The sequence below is a fragment of the Peromyscus leucopus genome, chromosome 1, assembly GCF_004664715.2.
Source record: "Peromyscus leucopus breed LL Stock chromosome 1, UCI_PerLeu_2.1, whole genome shotgun sequence".
In the NCBI taxonomy this organism is placed as follows: Eukaryota; Metazoa; Chordata; class Mammalia; order Rodentia; family Cricetidae; genus Peromyscus; species Peromyscus leucopus.
Window position 1 is genome coordinate 165854857 of NC_051063.1, and position 20575 is coordinate 165875431.

A 20575-nucleotide genomic window follows, 5' to 3' on the forward strand; every position below is an offset into this window, starting at 1 on the left:
AGCTGATCATAGACCAATGCCTCTGAAGCCAAGAGCTAAAATAAATTTACCTGGCCGCCGCCACATTTCCTTCCACCTGCCATGTGGTGGCCCAGGTTGAACCTGAATAAAAGGATCCTTATGTGCTTGCATCAGAAACCGGCTCCTTGGTGGTTTCTGGGGGTTTCTCGAAACGGTTACAACATTTGGTGCATTGGCCAGGAACCCCCATGACCCCATGGGACTCCAGACCTAAGGGTTCCTGACTGGCCGGTAAACTAAGTGTCTGTCTGTGTACAATTTCATCTCTGTGGCATGCCTAGGTCTGTGATTGTGATCAGGAATGGTAAATGGGCAGACCATGATCACAAGGGGCTGAAAGACGTTTCAGACCCCATTAGTGGGTTTAGTGGGGGGTGGAGAACCCCACATCTGCAGTAGAGCCCCCACACATCTGTAGTATAGATGGCATGGGTCACTCCCATGGACCAGCATGAGGCTGGAGTCTTTTTGGTTTTGTCTCCAGGCACAGGAGAGCTGTTTTGTTGTCTTGTCTTATGTTGTAAAAAAAGTTTTGTTGGCCTTTCTGTTGAAATGTTCTACCTATATGAATGTGTAAATGTGTGAGAAGTGTGGCCAAATGTATGCATGTTTTATGCCTGGGCTTGTGTGTGCTGTGACTCCTGGGCCGGATGGCCAGCGGAAACGATGGAGGTCCCTTTGGTTGAACTGGGACAGACTAACAGAACTCCCCCACTCCCCCATTGTTTCCTTGCTCTCTGACCTGAGCGCAGCAGCAAATGCACTTCAATAAGTCCCAAGGGCGGCTGCATGCACCCCAGGGGCTGCTACAGGGACCCGGGGCACCCCTGAGTGGGCTAGGCAGACTTGAGCACCACAGGACCCAGACGTGGGTTTGAGGCCAGGCCCCTGCTCACTCAGGGAGCCGTGGGGTGGAGGCTTCACAGCACATCGAGGGTGGCAGGAGTCAGAGAGTTGTGAGGCAGAGCTGGTGGAGCCAGCAGGGGCCTCCAGGAGCTCAGAGTGTGCCTGAACCAGACGGGGGCTGGTGGAGAACTAACTGCCCCTCCAGGGTCACAGCTGAAAAGTGGCCTCAGGTCTGTGGGCCTGGCCAGTCAGCCACTCTCCTGCACTTGAAAATCTGAGGTTAACAGTGACCTTCTGTCCCCATGGTGTGCGCCTTCTGGGTCCTCTTCCTCTCCCATGCTGATGGGTGGGGCTCCCAAGGCATACCCTGGGGCTAAACCTGGGGAGGTTTAGCTCCAAAAGCAGAATGGAATGTCACTGCCTATGGTTGCTAAGCTACCACGGCTATGTTATAAGGCTAACCAACAGTTTCTTGTCTGTGGTTCAGTGCTGATGTAAATTTAGAGTTATTCTTGTTATGGTATATGCATGTATTTCTGTTCTTGTTTAAAATATTGTAGCTTTACAATATATTCTAGACTATTGAGGGAAATCACAAGAAAGATTTTGGTAAAAGTTTCTGTTTAAAAAAGGAAAGGAAAATACACATGCTTTTAACCAAAATCTGTAGTTCTTGGTGGGACTCAAAGGTATGAGTCCACTCCTGCTGTTTTACAGATACCCATTACCTGCTTTGTCTATTATATGAATTTGAGTACAGATTGGTAATACTGATGTATCTAGAGCTTTTATGCCATTTTGTAAGGTAGCTCATGTAGGTCTCAGAGGATTAAAAGAGTCATAAAACTTGGATCCACTTCACAGAGGTTTGAAGGACCCCAGATAAGTGCAGCTTATTCCTAAGGATGGTATTTTCTCTCTCTCTCCTGGTCTTGGGACTCCTGCTCTTCCCAGTTACTAAGGATATGTGCCTAAGTGTTCCAAATAAGTTCATAAAATTTAACTTCTGTTTCTGGTTTAAGTTTGTCTCAATAGGTTTCCACTTGGCTGGCAGACACCTCCAAGTTTCAGTTGCTGACTACACTGCTCTGGACAACTATGAGCTCCAAACTTGCTAAAAGCTGACGTGGACCAGCCCAGCCAACGTGATTGGTCCCTGTCTCCATGGAGTCAGATAGCCACATGCTTCTGACAGATGCCCCATTGCCTGGCCTTTGACCAACCTTTCAGCTTTTTGGGGGCCCTGACAATGGCACCCCAATGCCAGCTTGAAGCAGTTCCAGAAGAAAATACGTCATCCCAAGTTCCCTCTTCAGAAAAGGCTGAAATGCTGTGTCAAAAGGAAACTCCTGGCCTTTAATCCCAGCACTTGGGAGGCAGAGGCAGGTGGATCTCTGAGTTCGAGGCCAGCCTGGGCTACAAAGCGAGATCCAGGAAAGGCGCAAAGCTACACAGAGAAACCCTGTCTCAGAAAAAAAAAAAAAAAAAGGAAACTCCCTAGCATAGAGGCAAGATGGCCAAGCTCATTGACATACCAGGAAAATAGGTTCAAAGTTGTTAATTGATAAATTTATTAACTGAAATGGTTCTGCAATAAGATAAGACACAACCTTCTTTGTGCAGAACCAAAGAGGTATTATATAAGATCATAATCTGATTGTACTCAAAGATCAAAACTACAGGGCCTTAAGAATGGCAATAGATACAAATGTTACTGCCTTAGAAAAATTAGCTCATGGTTCTTAGGTCCCAATGCCCTTGAATCTCTGGACAGATAGGACTCAAGATTGAGTCCTGTCATTGGTACTTGTGAAGAGGGGAATGTGAAGGCCTAGACTTGACTTTACAGGCTCCATCTTAGGGAAGGGCCACCATCTCAGACCACCTGCTGTACTCAGTTACAGGAAGGACCTCAGGAATGTGTCATAACAACTCAAACAGATACAGAGCAGTACCCTCCTGCAGACATACTATTTGTGGTTTACGGCCCTTAAAGATATCTAGATAATCCTACCGAGCAGTCCAGATAATCCTGTTCAGTGGGTTGTGGTTCCCTGACAAAAGTCTAACCCAATGGTTTCAAATGTGGTTTCGTGCCCAAAGTCTAGACCAATAGTTTCAAAAAAATCACCTTACCCCATATCCTTTCTACCCATTCCAAGTTGCCAATTCCTGGCTTGTGGTTTTTCCCTATAAAAACTCTCTACACCTGGGCTCGTGGCCGCTGCCACATTTCCTTCCATCTGCCGTGTGGTGGCCCAGGTTGAACCCGAATAAAAGGACCCTTATGTGCTTGCATCGGAAATAAATAAATAAATTTATCTTCTTTACACAAGCAATCAAAAACCCTCAAAACAACATAATGCTGCATAGCAGGTGATTGGAGATTGGCTGTGCCCAGATGTGGCATCTTCAGAGAGACATTGCTCACCTGTGCATCCTGCAAGAGACTGTAAGGCAAAGCCTTTGTCAAGAGGCACTCTCGACTGACTGGAGGGACTTTGACTTTTAAGGGGGAAGGGCTGCCCTCCAAAATGTCCGTATCCTAAATATGGAGGCATTTCAGACTGAAGGAGGCCAAGTAGCGGGTGCAGGGGTGCATGCCCATCACCCCAGGGCCAGAGAGGCCAAGGAAGGAAGGCATTAAGGTACAGACCTGTCTGGGTTAGACAGGGAGTTACAGGACACCCTCATCTATGTAGGGAGACTTGATCTTAAGGAACTAGAAAAAGAAACAAAGAGACATGTAGCTAGAGTTTTCCTGCCTGGCCCACAGTCAGGACAAATCTTTGTCACCCGCCAGTCCCACAGCTGCTCAGACCCAACCAAGTAAACACAGAGACTTACATTACTTACAAACTGTATGGCTGTGGCAGGCTTCTTGCTAACTGTTCTTATAGCTTAAATTAATCCATTTCTATAAATCTATACCTTGCCACGTGGCTGGTGGCTTACCGGCATCTTCACATGCTGCTGGTCATGGCGGCGGCTCGCAGCCTCTCTCTGCCTCAGCCTTCCGCTTCCCAGAATTCTCCTCTCTCCTTGTCCCACCTACTTCCTGCCTGGCCACTGGCCAATCAGTTTTATTTATTGACCAATCAGAGCAATTTGACATATAGACCATCCCACAGCAGAGACATTCTGTAAAGGAGGCTAAAAAGGCAGTTATTACTAAATCCAGTGCTGACCCCAGACCGCATCCTCAGCTGATGAGGGAAGGTCCCGTGACAGACCCCACCGAGGGCACTGGAGACTAAGGGCTCAGTGAGTAAAGCCTGCCAGTCAAGCCTGAGGACCTTAGTTTGGATCTCCAACACTCACCTAAAAGCTGTGTGTGGTGGCATGTAACCCCAGTGCTGAGGAGGGAGAGACAGGAAGATCTAGGGGTTGGCTAGTCAGCCATCCTAACCAATCGGTGAATGACCCTGAATCAGAAATTAAGGTGAGAGAGACTGAGGAACACCCTGGACCTTAACCTCTGGGGAAAAATGCAAGTGTGTGTGTATGTGTGTCAACAGACCAAATTAGAATACTATCAAGAGATTAGATAGAATGTTGTGTAAACATCAGGTTTACAGGTGAGTAACCAAATTACATAAGGCCTGCCTCTGTTCTTTGGAAGTAAATGTAGAATAACAGGCCAATGGAAAATCACCCTGCCCCTGGCCTGCCCCAACCCCCATGACTCCTCAGTTCTCCCTTTATAGGAGGTTCCTGGGGTGGACAGCTTGGTCAGGGTATATGTCCCCTTCTCATTAAGTGAATTCTTTCAAATACAAGAGACTGGGGTCTTACACTACTAATTCTCCCACCTTCACTAAAGAGGTCCAATATTCCCATCTTACAGCCTCACTGTCTTAGGATTCCTATTGCTGCGAAGAGACACCATGACCATGGCAACTCTTATGAAGGAAAATATTTAATAGGGAGGGGCTGGTTACAGTTTCAGAGGTTCAGTCCATTGTTGGCATGGCAGGTACAGGCAGACATAGTGCTGGAGAAGGAGCTGAGAGTTCTATGTCTTGATCTGCAGGCAGCAGAAGCCACTGTGTGCCACTCTGGGAGTACCTTGAGCAAATGAAACCTCAGAGCCCACCTCCACAGGGACACACTTCCTCCAACAAGGCCACAGCTCCTATTAGTGCCACTCCCTATGGTCCAAGCATTCAAACACGTGAGTCCATGGGGGTTGCGCCTATTCAAACCACCACACTCACTTTCCAAGACATTTACGTGGTTCTCACCAACAACCTTCTTCCTGAGGAGTGCAGGTAAGTCTGGGACCAGGCTAGGGCACATGCAGACAAAATCCCCAACCAGATTCCCGAATGGAATTCCAATACCCCAGAGGGCATTTTAGCTAGAGATCAGTTTATAACTCACCACCTTACTGGTCTCCATCAGGCTGCCCTTAAAGCAGTAAATTATGGAAAACTCCAAGAGGTCATCCAGGACAAACATGAAAACCCATCTCAATTCCTAGACCACCTTACAAAGACCCTCTTGACAATATACCAATCTGGATCCCCAAACTCCAGATGGACAATTCCTCCTGACCTACTTCTTCCAGAGATTCCCTGACATTAGGGCCAAACCTAAACATCTCAAAAGGGGGGCCCTGACTCCAAAGGCAGAAGTCCCATCACTGGCCTTCAGGATAAAACCATGGGAGAGATGAAAGAGGCTGAAAACAACAACAACAAAATGCTGGCCAAGGCCTTCCAGCCAGCCATAGCAACGGCTCAGGCTCCCGTTCCTCCCACAGCCCAAGGACCTCTGAGTCCCTCCTTCAAATGTGGTCAAGAGGGTCACTGGGCTCTGGCCTGCCCAAACCCTTGAAAACCACCCTGATGACATCCAAGTTGCCATCAAGAGGGACATTGGACTGTTGACTGTCCCCAAGTCCCTCACGGTTTAGAGACATCAGACCCAGATCATCCTCTAGCCAACCTCCTAGGTCTTGCCATGGACAACTGAGGGAACCTGGGCCCCCTTGGTCTAACCACCACCGTGCCCAACAGGAGCATTCGGTAGTTATTATGGTGTCAGGGTGACCCACCTCCTTCCTTCTGAACACTGGGGCCATTTACTCGGTCCTGATGGAGTTTTGAACACCTCTCCTTCTCATTTACCTATTGCTGGGGTAGGTCAGCCTTATCAGCTTCACCAAACTCTACCACTCAGTTGTATCTTTGGGGGTGTTCCCCTTAGTAACTCCTTCCTAATGGTGCCAGACTGTCCCGTCCCCTTGCTGGGAAGGGATCTCCTAGCCGAAGTGGGAGCCTCTGTTTCCTTTGTCCCCCCTCCCCCATCCACTTGACCCCAGGCTGGCCAGCTGTTCCCCTCACCTTCTTCTCCAAACCACACCATCCAATACACCCTTTCCCTTGCTGGACTCCCAGGTAGATCCCCGAATATGTGACACCCAAAACCCCTTTATAGCCAAACATCACCTGCCCCTCATCATCTAATTACAAAACCCTACCAATTACATCATCCAGGCCCAGTATTCACTCTCTCTCCAAACTCTCAGGGACTTAAACCTCTTATCTCTGACCTCTTAAGAAAAAAAACTTAAAAAAATAAAATAAAAAAGAAAAAACTTTTTGTTGCATGCCACGTGTTCCCCCTTTAACAACCTCACAAAAAAAAAAAAAAAAAAAAACAACCCAATCTACCACTTGGTTCAGGATCTCCAACTCATTAACTCTGCGGTGGTTCCTCTTCAAACCATCATACCCAACCCCTGTACTTGCCTCTCCACTGTCCCCTCAGAGACCTCTCGTTTCTCTGTCCTAGACTTGAAGGATGCCTTCTTTTCCATTCCTCTCAACCCCAGACACAAAATATCTTTTCCTTTACTTGAACTGACTCAGACACTCACGTGTCTACCTAACTCACTTGGACTGTCCTACCCCAGGGGTTCCAGGACAGCTCACATCTATTCAGCCAGGCTTTGGCTTCTGATTTACTCTTTTGTCCCTTCTTAAACCCAAGCTTATACAATACAGATGATCTTCTCTGTAGTCCGTCCCTACAAATTAGCCAGGCTGACACCTCTTCTCTACTAAACTTCCTGTCTGACTGGGGACATAGGGTCTCACCCTCTAAGGTCCAGCTATCACCCCTCAGGTTACTTATCTGGGACTACTATTCCAACTCATAAGGCCATCATCCCAGATGAAAACACCTAATCCAGTCACTCTTAGTCCCTACCACCAAGGACAGAATTATATCCTTCCTAGAGTGGCTCTTTTCGTATGCTCTTTGACCCCCGCTTCCTCCCTTTTTGATCACCCCCTATATGAAGTGGCCCTTGGCCCCCATAAGTCCATCCTTGCAACCATTGCCAAGCCTTTGTATCAGCATCAACAGGCTCCAGGTCCTGACCCTACACATTCCAGATCTCTCTCTGAGTTACAGAGAAGGAAGGATATGTCCTCAGGGTCCTGGGTCACCAACTGGGAACCTTTCTTTGTGCCCATCGTATACTTATCAAAATAACTAGACCATACTGCCCAATGATGGACACCTTGCCGATGTGCTCTGGCCACAGCCAAACTCCTTATTTGTGAATTAAAAACTTAACTATGTCAGGGGGAAGAGGTTGTGCACCTTTAATCCCAGTAATTGAGAGGCAGAAGCAGGCAGATCTCTGTGAGTTTGAGGCCAGCCTGTTCTACAGGGTGAGTTCCAGGACAAGGGCTACACAGTGAAACCCTATCTCAAGCGAGCGTGCGCACACACACACACACACACACACACACACACACACACACGTTAACCTTTGGGTCACCTACCACTGTCTTTTCTTCTCACCACCTATCCTATGTCATAATGTACAAACACTATCTTTTTCCTGAGTTCTCTCCCTTCAGGTAGCATTAATAGAGGATGCCACCCTTACCTTTCATCCATGCTCACCTCTCAGCATTTCAAAGCCCCTCCCTTGGCCAATCCTGGGATACTCTCCATCTCATTCTTACATTGAGACCCTAGAAGAGCTATCACCTCATCCCACACACATACATAAGGGCCCTCTACCTCAAACTACCTACATCTACACAGGGGGTCCAAAAGGCAGGATACACCATCATCTTGGACACCAAGGTGGTTGAGGAACAGGCCCTCCCAGCTCAACCACAAACCAACAGACTGAACTACTAACTCTCACTCATGCCCTTGAACTAGCAAAGGGACAATCCCTAAATCTCTCCACAGACTCCAAGGATGCCTTCCATATCCTTCTTTCACGCTCAGCCATCTGAAGGAGTTTGGACTAACAACAATGGGAGGATCAATCACCAACCACGGCCATGTTGAAGGTCTCCCATCTCCCCATGGCTATAGGAATTGTTCACTGCCAATCACACCAAGTGGACAATTCCGTCATCTTCAGGGGAATAACTGAGCCAATGAAGGGGCTAAAGCTACAGCTCTTGGAGGCTTGGGTCCTTCACATTTCACAAGACATCCTTACTTTACAGCTCACATCTTCACCATCATCCCCAGACACTCAATTCTATACTATGTGCACCAGCTCTTTCACCCTAGCAGCCAGGCTTTGTCTCACTTCTCACTTCACTAAGGCCCATCTACTGCTCACCCATAGAATTTGGGGGTTTTGTTGTTGTTGTTTTGGTTGTTGTTTTGTGTGTGTTTTTTTGTTTGTTTTGTTGTTGTTGTTGTTGTTGTTTTGTTGGTTGGTTTGGGGTTTCTCTGTATAGCCCTGGCTGTCCTGGAACTCACTCTGTAGACCAAGCTGGCATCAGACTCATAGAAATCTGCCTGCCTCTGTCTCCCGAGTGCTAAGATTAATGGTGTGCACAATCCTAGCTGGATTTGTCCTTCTTAAAGACTATCACTGCCTCTTGCAAGATCTGTCAGAGGATCTCATCCAAGAATCTACTGGCAACTCAATTTTACCCACATGCCCACTGCCAGAAGAATCTGATACCTCCTTGTCCTGGTGAACTTTTTTTCAGGGTGACTGGAAGCATTCTCCACCAACAATAAGGGGCTCAAATAGTCTCAGATCTTCTCTTCTGAGAGGTCATTCGTTACTTTGGAGTACTGTATGATATTTTATGTTCTGACAAATAAAGCTTGCCTGGAGACCAGAGGGTGGAGCTAAGCCACTAGTTAACCATAGAAACCAGGCAGTGATGGCACACACCTTTAATCCCAGCACTTGGGAGGATAAAACAGGAGATCAGGTGTTTAAGTCACACTGGGCTACTCATGTACCAGTCTAAAAGAGATTGAACCAGTCTAAAAGAGATACAGAGCCAGGTGGTGCATGCCTTTGATCCCAGCACTTGGGAGGTGCACACCTTTGATCCTAGCACTCGGGAGATGAATACAGGAATATATGGTGGGTGGAGACAGGATCTCAGTGGCCCATTCAGTCTAAGGATTCATAGAAACAGTATCTCTTCTCCCTCCATTCAGTCTGAGGATTAGTAGAGACAGGATCCCCCATTTGGTTTGAGATTTCATAGAGGTAAGAAGTCTCTGGTGGCTGGTTGCTCTGCTTCTCTGATATTTCAGCTTTCACCCTCAATATCTGGCTTCAGGTTTTTATAGCTAAGGTTAATTAGATTCATGCTTCATTGGAGTCCCAACCTCCCTTCAATCATATCATGGCCCTGAGTTTACTTCTCAAATCCCTCAAACTTTATCCAAAGCTCTTGAGATCCCTTGGCATTTCCATATCATTCCTAGTCCTCATGGAAGGTCAAGCAAACCAATCATTGCCTCAAAAACGTTCTTACTAAGCTTTCACAGAACTTCACCTAGACTGGATAAAGCGTGTGCACCTAGCTCTCCTAGGCTGAGGTCCCTCCCAGATGGCCTCTCTCCATTTCTCTGTTTGAGCTTATGTATGGGCAACAGCTCTTAACTCCTGCTCTCTTATCTCAGCCTTCACATCTCCCCACTCACTTGCTTAGCCCCATTCTCACCTACCTGCACTCTATTCTCTGGACATTCACCAACCATTCTCTACCATGGCCATCTGACCACTCCAACCCATCATCTTTTAATATTGGGAACCTGGTCTTCCCTCTTTCCTGGACCAGTGACCCCACTGCTCTCCCCCTAATGGAAAGAGACATCCTTGTCACTCCCCCTTCTGCTAAACTTGAGGGCCTCCCCCAACAGGATATACATCTCTTCTCTTAAACCCTTCACTCCAAAATTCAAAACAATGGGATGAATCTTTATTTTACACTTTAACTCCCACAGACCCTTGCTCTCTTAAACTCCAGAAGACACAAAGACTGTCTTTGATCTCTGGCTTCACACAGTTGACCATGCTCAACTCCACTGCATTGGGCCTTGCTCCCTCCTCTTCTATTTCTTCCTTTCTACACCTGCCTAGGGGTGGCTCTGACATAGGGATGTTTAGCATCCAAGAGACCCTCACTTCTAACCAACAGCCCATCCTGTCAAAGGCTAATCCAGTTCCCTAGAACTCCTTTATCCATCTCTCCTTCATGGTCTTACGCAAGTGTTACAGTTCTGAAGGGAAAGGTACCCCAGCAGTCAGAAGCCAAGGGTTACCACAAAGTCATGCCTTACAACAAACTTCACTAAGGGATTTATTGGGAGGGAGGAATCCAGGAGAGTGGCTGCCTCTGCCAGGGTGGAAAAGGGAAGCCCCAAGCTGAACTGGCACAGGGCTCATAGGGCCAAGCTTTCCAAGGCAGAGATTTTCTGGGTAAGGATGGGTAGGGTTTCAATGTCAATTTCAAAATTGGTTGGATTTCGTGCTCAGGGATTGGTTGGTTTCATTATCTGGGACTGGCTGGTTTTCATGCTCTGGGATTGATTGGTTTTCAATTCCTTAATTGGATAGGGGCAGGGTGTATTTCTTTGGTGCTGGTCTTAGGTCTAAGATTTTCTTTCACTGGCCCCTTTTAACCCTACAGCTTACCTCCATGCCTGTTTTCTCTATGACCAAAACAAATTACCGTAAGAAGTGGCCAGAAACTTACTGAGGTTTCCCATCGTGGTCCTGCAAATACAATGAGACAAATGTAAGCTTCGTTAATCCCTCCTCTTATCTTTACATACATAAGGGATCCTTGCATCTCTACATTCAAGCCCCATGGGACACCAGATGGGAGTAGGGTGTCACTGTATTATGACCTATTCAGCAGGTGCCCAGTGAGCACAGTCAAAATACAAAGAGTATATACTCCGTTCTCTCAGCATCTAATTACAGAAAAAATGGAAGATGTGATCCAACATTTATCAAAAGTTCTTACCTCCCTAACGTTCTTACCTCCCCTCTTAGATGACACTAATCCCAAACTGCTGTCCTCATGGTTGCTCCATCTCTTGTTTCAGACCTTAATCTCCATGTATCAGTTACTAAATATTGCTCTGCCTGGCTGCCTTGGAGAATGCTGATTGTGTGTCCCTCCCAGAACAAACTCACAACTGCCACTTGTGTCTTCATCCATCACCTTGTCACCTCTGCCCTCAATACCCTTTGTCAGTTGCTCTGAACCAAACATCACTACAGCCCCCTTTCTTTCCCATATTTTTCTCTTTGATAAAGCAGGCTGCTTTAACTCCTCAGGGACACATTTTGTGGGCACACAGATTCTTCAGACTATAATGATACCCTAAACCTCAGCACTACCACCCAGTCCTTATGCCTGAATGTTCATGACATCTTCATCCTTTGTGACACTCAGATTTACCAATGCCTACCCATTTGGTGGTCTGGAACTTCTTCCCTGATGTTCCTTTTTCCAAAACTAGAGATATACCTGGTGAAGAATCATCACTGGTTCCCACCACAGAGTTTATAGTGGCAGGGCATGATAAACCAGCTGCTCAAATCTTACCCTTTCTTGTAGTCCAGATAACTGCTGAGACGAACTACTTCTCTAACAAGCTACCATCAACTTTCCCCACAGTTCATCCAAGACTTCTAACAGGTGGTTCAGACCATCCTCAGCCTCCAGGGCCATATATACTCACCAGACACCATAACGCTACAAAAATCAGCGAGAACTAGATCAGCAGCAGAGAAGGGTGATGTTGTCCTGACTTTCTTTTTAGGACTTCCAGCTCCCAAATAATGACATGGAAAATTATTATTAATTATGAAAGCTTGGCCTTTGGCTGAGGCTTGTTCCCAACTAGCTCTTATAGCTTAATTATTCTGTTTCTATTAATTAATATTTCAACACATGGCTTTTTACCTGTCATCCATTCTGTATGTCCAACTTGTGCCACATCTCGCTGGCTAAATCCTCATGCCTAGATTCATCCTGCTGAATTCCTCTCTCTGCCAACAAGTCCTGCCTATCCTCTCCTGCCTATCTATTGGCTGTTCATCAAACCAATCAGAATAAAACATCAACACATTTCCCCCTTTTTGTCTAAATAAAAGGAAAGGTTTTTAACTCTAACACAATAAAACTGTATACAATAAGAACAATTATCAAGTAAGTATTACTGTGGAGGCCTACAACGGTTTCCTAGTGAGAACTGAGCTTGTTTTACCCAGCACAGTGGCATTAGAGGATGGCTTGACCATGTGCATGGTTACCAGGTGTTTGGAAGGGTCTGCACTTGGATGTGCAGTATGCTTTGACCTAGCAAGAGGAGGTCTTTTGCTCTGCCCCTTGGCATTCCTTTAAAAAAGCCCTTTAGAAGAGACAGAAGGAGCTGGTGGATAAGGATCCAGGCCCTCCTGAGCTATCCTTTGTTTCTATCTGTCTCTCTCCCTCTATCCTTCTATCTAAATATTTCTCACTTCTCCCTCCTCAAGAGTAGTAACCTGGGATAAAAGTGAGACTGGCCTCCCACAGATTACATTAACAATGTCCAGTCCATTTGTATTTGGCAAATTTGGAGAAATTATTCTATTATCTATCCTATCTTGATGAGTCCAAAGTTTAATACCTAAACTACTTTCTATCATAATTTGTATTACCATCTTAAAAATATCTTCTTAGACCTTAAAACATTTTCTTAGATAGATAACTTAAGCTTTTATGTCTCTCATCCTTTATAAACTTTAAATCTCCTTTTAAGTTTGTTTTTCTGAATTTGGTAACAAAGAAAATGGCATAACTATCTAGTCTTCAGCTCCATCAGAGATCCAAAACGGATAAAATATTACCTAAGCAAAGCAAACAACTTCTAAAACTATAGAAATGACAGAGACAGCTGGCTGCCTGGACAGTTACCCAAGATTCCTCTGCAATGTTGGGGCATCCATCTTAAGTCTACAGGCCTAGAATATCTGACAGACTTTTCTGTAGCAGGAATTTTTGAAGGGCTGTCCTACTTTGTCTTGTCAAAGTTCAGCAGTCACTTCCTTTGTGTCCTGCTTGTCCAGTTTGAACAGTATACTGTCAGCAGTTGAGGCAAGGGCAGTTCCTAGCCAAAATGGCTAGCTTTGCCACATAGAAAGCAAACTTCATATGGGGGTTCTTTGATACCCATCATCCTCTCTGAAATAGATCAGTACTGCCAGAAACAGACATATCTCACTGTCTTGAAAAGCCTTATGTTAGTAAAACATCTTAAATGCCATATTTTGTAGCTCTCTGAGGTGTTTGAAGACCACTTATCTTTCTAAAATATATCTGTTTTACCTTGAAAACATACCTAACATGCCTATAAGTTTGATTTAATAGGTGACTATTAACCTGCATTTCTTAACTATCCTAAATAGTTTGTAATAATAGCTTTCAAGGAGTAGAACTTTACATTATATTTTTAAATGAGCTCTATAGGTTCAATATCTTAAATGAAAGTAGAAACATATATACAGGATGTTATGACAAAAAAATCCTTAAATTTGTATCAATATACAAAAATAAAGAAGAGTAGAAACATATGTACAGTATAAAAATAACCTTTAATTTGTCTCAATATACAAAAAATCCATACCAATGTGCAATGTTTGAGGCTAGTAGTTGCTTTTTAGTTTAAAAGTAGATTAAACAATCTACCTTTTTATCCTATCATTCCTATACCCCCCTTTTTTCTTTTCAGAAAGAGATCCCTTAATTTAACTTCCTTTGCTTAGTTTCCTCCCTGACCATGTAACATCTTGCAACTAACCTACCTGAACAATGACAGATATCTATAACCCACTGGGTGACCAAAACCACCCACCCCACCTCTTAGGAATATGGGAATTCTTAAAATTACTTTCTGTTGTCTGGGAGTGATGGCATCTTTAGGGGACCCTGAGAAAATTGAGATAATGGTCAAGTCCTGGGAGAGTTAGCTGTAACATTTGTTGTCCAGTCTCTGTGTGATGGGAAAGTTCAGGGCTTATCTGAAGACTTGGCTAGAGTAGTCTGTGAGGTTAGACCATCTCAGCTAGCAGCTTTAAAGTTGTCTTGAGCAATTTTTTGAGGAAACTTCAATAGAGGTATTCTGAGAGGGTGGATCACCTGGGCTACTTGTCTTTGTTAGTATCTGGTTCTTTTGTTCTGAAAACACACAAACATTTAAAGGTAAAATACATATCTGCACTAACACAAGTATGGAATGTGCAGTATGCATAAATCAGCTAATGATTTTCTGTTCTATGTTTGAGCAGATAAAAGGCATCTGTCAACTTTATAAGTCCATTTTGACTGCATAACCAACTGTAATATAAATCTCCATCCATGTCACATGAAAGGATGGCATGTACTAATAAGTCATGAGGGCTCTGTAGCCAACAAGATTTATCATGTCTCATCCAGTCTCAGAGCTGTTCCCATGGTAGAAAGATCAGCATATACATCACCTGTCTTATGATTTTTTTTCTTGGTTTCTTCCTTCATGTCTGAAGCTATGATTTTCAGGAGGTCTCCCCCTATCAAATCTAATCTTTATGAATTTTGAAGAAATCCATAGCTTTTTGTTTCCTGTGAAAACAAAGGCATAACCTCTCTCCCATAATGCAACACATTTCCTGACTTCCATTCTGAAGTTAAGACATTCTTAAAGTATATAGGCTGATTTGATTTAGTAGTTTCCTTAATCCAATGTCTCTCCACAGCTGTTGTTTTTTGTTCCCTAGTATTTAAATACTTCAAAGTTAACAAAGCACTATATAAGATCCAGACATTCTGTGTTATATTTTCATCCTTGTGTGGCTTATCCTCCTTACCCTACTTTACTCTCTCTTTAAAGGCTTTATTATTTTTAAACCATTTATTTTTTTATGACTGTCTATACCCATTTTATTTTCTTTTGTCAACACCTAAGCACATTTTCAAGCATACTATACCTGTCCAGATGTTTTCTTGGCCTAGACCTGTTCTTTTGTTTGTTTGTTGCACATCTGCAGTGTTTCTCTGACCACATGAGCCAAACCTTAACCAGCTAGGCTACCCACTCTGTGTCTCTGCTTTGCACATGGTGCTAGTGGCTGGCTCTGCCCACTTTGGATCTATGAGAGCTGAGGGTCATGCCTGTGGATCCCAGCCTGGAACCATGTTTACTCAGCTCTGAGAATTTTTTATCTAGTGCTGAGTAGCACACCACCTGCTCAGGTGCTCAGCTAAACAGCAGGGCCTCTTGAAGGGCCTGGCCTTTTCATGGTGCTAGGAATAAAAGCTCCGGTCCTCACACTTGCAGAGCAAGCACTGTATTGACTGAGCCATCTTTAGTCGGTTTGTTTTTTGGTTTTGTGGTGTTTGATTGTCTGTTCAGACGGGTTCATTCTGTAATCCAGGCTGGCCTAAAACTTTAGCCTCTGCCTCGCCTTCCTAAATGCTGGGATTACAGGTGTCAGCCTCTACTTCTGGCTGCAGAGAATTTTCATGTGTGTTTTTGTTTGTTTGCTTGTTTGTTGCTTTTTTGAGACAGTTTCTCTGTGCAGTTTTGGTGCCTGTCCTAGATCTCCCTCTGTAGACCAGGCTGGCCCTGAACTCACAGAGATCCGCCTGGCTCTGCTTCCTGAGTGCTGGGATCAAAGGTGTGCGCCACCACCGCCCCGCTTCATGTGTGTTTTTAATCTTCTATTCAGTAAATGTTGTGAAGAACCAGCCTGCTTCCATCTTAGACTTAAAATCCATTTAATAGTAAAGACAAACTGGGCTTGTCCTGTTTATGATTAAACCTCTGTTTCTCAAGGATTGGCTATGCCCTATTGTAACCTTAACTACAAATAGTTCTGTACTGGTTGTTCAGGAAATGGCAGCCATGTCTTTTGTTTCAAAAGGTTGCTATAACTGCCTTGTTACAATCACCTTGCTCCTTTCAATCCTGTCTTTGTTTCAGTAGGTCATCATGACTAACTTGTTATGCTATGTTCTGCTCCTGTAACCCCATCTATTTTGCCCACCAAATCCCACATTTGAAAGTTCCCTACCCCTGAGCTATAAAAACCTTGTCCTTCCTCATATTCAATGCCTGACCTCCTTCTTGAACCCCACCTTAGGGGGAGGCAGCTGGTGTGCACAAATAAAATAGCTTGCTTTAATTAATTACATGCTTGCTTTAATTAATTTGGCTATAATGATTTAGGATGATGGCCTTTCTCCTCAAATCTTTGGGATTAACAGTCAACACCCAACTTTTCTAACCATTTCCTACACATATATATATATATTTTACATGAAGCAATTTCACTTTTAAAAAATTGTTACCATCTGCCAATGAAAAATCACAAGTTTTTTTCCAGGGGGTTTTGTTTCAACTCTTGTTAGAAAGGTGTTACTGTGTAACAATCCAGGGATAGGACTACACTTCCCTAGGTGCTTGGGGGCCAGGCCAGTGGGAGGAGAGAATTCAGTTTTCATTAGAGACAGCTGATCTCTCACTTCATTGCCAAGGGTGTGATCCTCAGGCATACTGGGAAATGTGGGCCAACACCACATGGAAGGAGAAGGTGGGGCTTGCTAGAGGACCTGCATGAGACCTGGGCTCAGAGATGGGAAGACTGACCTGGCTTCTCAGACAGGAAATAACTGAGGGAACCTGCGTGTTCCACATGTCCTGGAGGTTGTAAGACATAAAGTCGTGGTGGGTGTCTCTCTTCTCTGGTATGGGTGATGAAATGGTGCCCTGCCCCTCATTCGGGAAAGCAGGTCTGAGACACTGGTCAACGCAAAACAAGATTAAATGTCAGTACCTGGAGTAAACCTTGATGTTTCCTTGGTTTCTCTGCTCAGGAGCAAAGCCAACATGTAAAAGAATGATAGGACTCGGGTCCTAAAGGTTCCATGAGGAAGCATGCTAGGAATGTTGGCATCCACATAGGCGGTGAATATGCCAGACATCTGTGTACAACCACGTGTTCCTATGAACATATGCTCTCCAACATTCTGCATTTTAAAAAGACAGGTACAAGTATCCAAGTTCTTCCTGACTTTCCGCAGGCAAGATAAAGGCCAGGTGTCTCCACAGGCCCTCAAATTATATTACAGGGTTTATTGGCGCTGAGCTTAGCTAGGAGCTTGAAGCTTCAAGGACAGATCCGGGGACATGGAGAGGTTGCATAGGGTATCTCTCGGGGGGAGCCCAATCAGTCGGGACTGGTGGCACTTCGGATCCAAAGAGGGTTCAGGGTGCAAAGTGCAAGGCAAGGCGTACAGTGTGAGGCTCAGGTGCACGATGTAGGGTACAGTGTGCAGAGTGCACATTTGTAGGTGTGATGGTGAACATTACACTTAAACGTTTAGACTTACTATGCTTGGGAGACCAAAATCAAAAACTGCCTCAGGGTCTTGTACGGGCTGTACCGTCACCCCTCCCCTTGCCCAACGTTAAACGCTTTTTAAAGTGACTGATCTTGTAAAGTTTGCTGTTCTAGCAAGACAGTAAGACTGCTATTTCTGCTCTTGTAATCAAACTTGCTTCCTCTACTCAAAAGATGACTAGGGCAACTGCAGGACATTCACGTTAAAATAAGCCCCTGCCTGCATGGAGGGGGTTTGCCCACAAGCATATCAGCTCTGGGCTGATATGGCCAGGGGCTGCATCTTTGAAGTTCTCTCAGGTGCAGACCTGGCCCCAATCAGTCTGGGTGCCAGTATCTAAAATAAAAAGCCTCTAATTATTAAAATTTATTCATGGTTACTGTCAACCTCTGAGCGACCCCAGACAGTAGGGTGCACTGAGCAGAACGTGTGCTCGAGCTCTGGGGCAAGGACCGGCTCTCTAAAAGGGGAACTCGCAGATGAAGTAGAGGCGCCGCTCACAGTCATGGTCCCACCAGGAGCCGTCGTCTGAGGCCTGCGCCACGCAGTTCTCCAGGACGCCGCCATTGGGCTGATTCGGGCTGAGTGGATGTGATGCCGCGCTGGGCTGGGCGCCGGGCTCCGGGCTGGGTGCGCGGTGCCAGGCGAAGAAGGACACACGCTGGCCGTTCTCGAAAAGGTAGAGGCCTTCCGAGCGCCGGTCGTTCACGCCCAGCCACACTGGCCAGTTGTAGGGGGCGAGGGCAGAGCGCAAGTACCGGGCCACCGCATCCATTTGCTGGCGGTCCGCCGGCTGCGCGAGACTCCCGCCCCGCGCCTTGCACCGCGCCTGCGCTGCCGCCTGGGTCTCGAAGTCCCGCGATAGCAGGAAGCACTTGTGGCCCAGGCGCAGGCCCTTCAGGCAGCCTGTGTGCGTGGTGAGGCGGAGTCAGAACATTGAGCAGAGGGGGCGGGGCCAGAGCGAGGGCTTTGGTGATCAATGAGGCGGAACCCAGGTTTCAAGAGGAGGGAGAGGGCGGGGTCCGTAGGTAAAGGGAAAGCCAGAGCCGAGGAGCGGTGCATGAGGGTAGAGGGCGGAGCCAGATAAAGGCGGGTTAGAACTTGCGATGGCCAATGAGGTAGAGGCAGGCCTACTGGGGGCGTGGCCATAGCTCCGAGCGGGCGAGACCAATGAAGCAGAGCCAGGGCTGCAGGGGGCGGGGTCAGAGCTTTAGGGGCTGGAAGAGGGCGGGGTCAGAGTTAGAACGGTTGTGACCAGTGAGGCCAAGACTGGGCTGCTGGGGGCGTGGCTAAAAGAAGACAGTCCTTCTGTGGTCGAAACTTAGTAGGGGGAGCCAGAGCATTGAGGACAGGGAGGGCGTGGGTAATGGGCGGGATTAGAGCTTCAGTGACCAATAAGGCCTGGCCAGGCTGTCAGGGGCAGGGCCAACACATTTGTGGGTATAAAAAGGGTGGGGCCAGAGGGAAGCCTTAGAGCAGCAGTGTCTGATGAGGTGGGGCCAGGGCCCTCGAGGGGCGTGGCCAGGGTGTGGGCGGTACCAGACAGTGGGTGGGGCTCCCAGGGTGTGGCACAGGTTGAAGCGAGGACAGTCTCATCCACCTCACAATCCAGCTACAGATGTGTCGACACATCCCAGTTCTATGTGGACCTGACACCCTTGGTCCCCGGGTCTTCAGACTTCCCTGGGTCGCCTCCTCCCACCTAGGCCCTCTTGGTGCTGCTGAAACTCACCCTCCAAGCGGCCGTGCTCCTGCTCAGCACGGACCTGTGCCTCCTTCAGGGCTTGCACGGAGTCGCGGGTGTCGCTTGTAGCATCCCGCAGCTGCCGCAGTCCCTGGGTCAGCTGGACCACACGGGTGTCCAAAGCGTGCAGACGAATGTGCAATTGGTGTAGGCCTGCATCCAGGCCAGCCAAGCGGCCCACTGTGAAGGAACAGAATATGCAACTGGAGGCGCAGTCAGGGGCCCTAAGCAAAAGGGAGGGCATGGCCCTCGACTCCCAAAGATGGGATGGAAGAGGTAATCTGGACTATGTAGATGAGGTTCAGTGGTTTGGGCTCTTGACAGGCATGTCTGAGGACCTGGGGCTCCCCTGATGTGTCTGCCCTCCAGGTGGGTCAGTGATTGACATACAGGCCATCCTGGCTTCTGGATACTCACAGATGTAAGTGATGGCGTCCTCTGGCGTAGGAGAAGGGCTGGGGACAGGACTGGAACTGGAAGTAGGTGCTGTGGTGATTTCCTCTTCCTCTTCTTCTCCTTGAGTCTCCTTGGTCCCCCAGACCCCTTTGCCTTCAGGATTTCCGGCAACACTATCCTCATTTCCCAGCCCAGTGGACAGCCCCAGGGCCTCCTGTAGATTCTGGGGCAGAGAACACGTTAGTCTCCTTCCCACCTACCCTCTCAGCTCTTTCTCTGAACCCATTGCCCCCTCTAAGCCCCATTATTTTTCTTTGCCCCTCTCTACTTCCCTTCATCCCAAGCCCACAGTGCCCCTCCGACAGACACTCACCTTCAACATCAGTGACTCCCGCTTTCGCTCCTCCTCCAAGGCCCCTCCCCAGCCTCCCTCCCACTCCCTCCCAGGACCCCGGGCTCCATGGCCCAAACCCAAAACCTGAGGGACCACTAGGGCCCCCAAGAGCCAGGCTGCCTGCATCCAGCTGGGCTTCCCAGCACTCAAACTAATAAGGGTCAGGATGAGTGCTAGAGGACTGTGCTCTCGGACTGGCGAGTGCCTCTCAGTCCTCCTCCTGCTGGGCTCTCTCTTCTGCCTCCCTCCTGATCTGGTCTGTCTCAACTTTTGGTCTCTTCAGCTTCTCTTGGTGTGTCTCCCCGCCCCTCTTGGCTTCCAGGAGGCTCTGCCTCTGTGGCCAGAAACCTCCAACGTTCCAAGGCCTGATCCCGCCTTGGGTTTCTCCACACCCACCCCTCGCCGCTTTCCAGACCTCTGCTTCTGCGCCCCCCCCCCCCTTTCCTCCCTTTTGCAAGTACAAGCACTTAGATGGACAGAAGAAAGATAGAGCAAGTT

The 20575-nt window shown here is 47.0% G+C and overlaps 1 protein-coding gene across 1 annotated transcript; it reads right to left on the reverse strand.

Moving 5' to 3' along the window:
- Positions 1-17894: 17894 nt before the first annotated feature.
- Positions 17895-20417, reverse strand: Clec11a (C-type lectin domain containing 11A). Its single transcript, XM_028858920.2, has 4 exons — positions 20057-20417; positions 19705-19906; positions 19276-19467; positions 17895-18449 (listed from the first exon to the last, which is right to left on the reverse strand). Exons 1-4 carry the CDS (start codon positions 20201-20203, stop codon positions 18004-18006), a joined length of 987 nt encoding a protein of 328 aa, XP_028714753.1. The 5' UTR covers positions 20204-20417; the 3' UTR covers positions 17895-18003.
- Between the last annotated feature and the right edge of the window lie 158 nt (positions 20418-20575).

What these genes read in the sequence shown, in the direction of transcription:
- Clec11a (XM_028858920.2), bottom strand. Translation starts at nt 20,203, where the DNA reads ATGCAGGCAGCCTGGCTCTTGGGGGCCCTAGTGGTCCCTCAGGTTTTG. An exon ending in GGGAGTCACTGATGTTGAAG is followed by an intron (nt 19,907 to 20,056) that starts GTGAGTGTCTGT and finishes TCTCTGCCCCAG; the next exon opens with AATCTACAGGAGGCCCTGGG. An exon ending in GGACGCCATCACTTACATCT is followed by an intron (nt 19,468 to 19,704) that starts GTGAGTATCCAG and finishes GTTCCTTCACAG; the next exon opens with TGGGCCGCTTGGCTGGCCTG.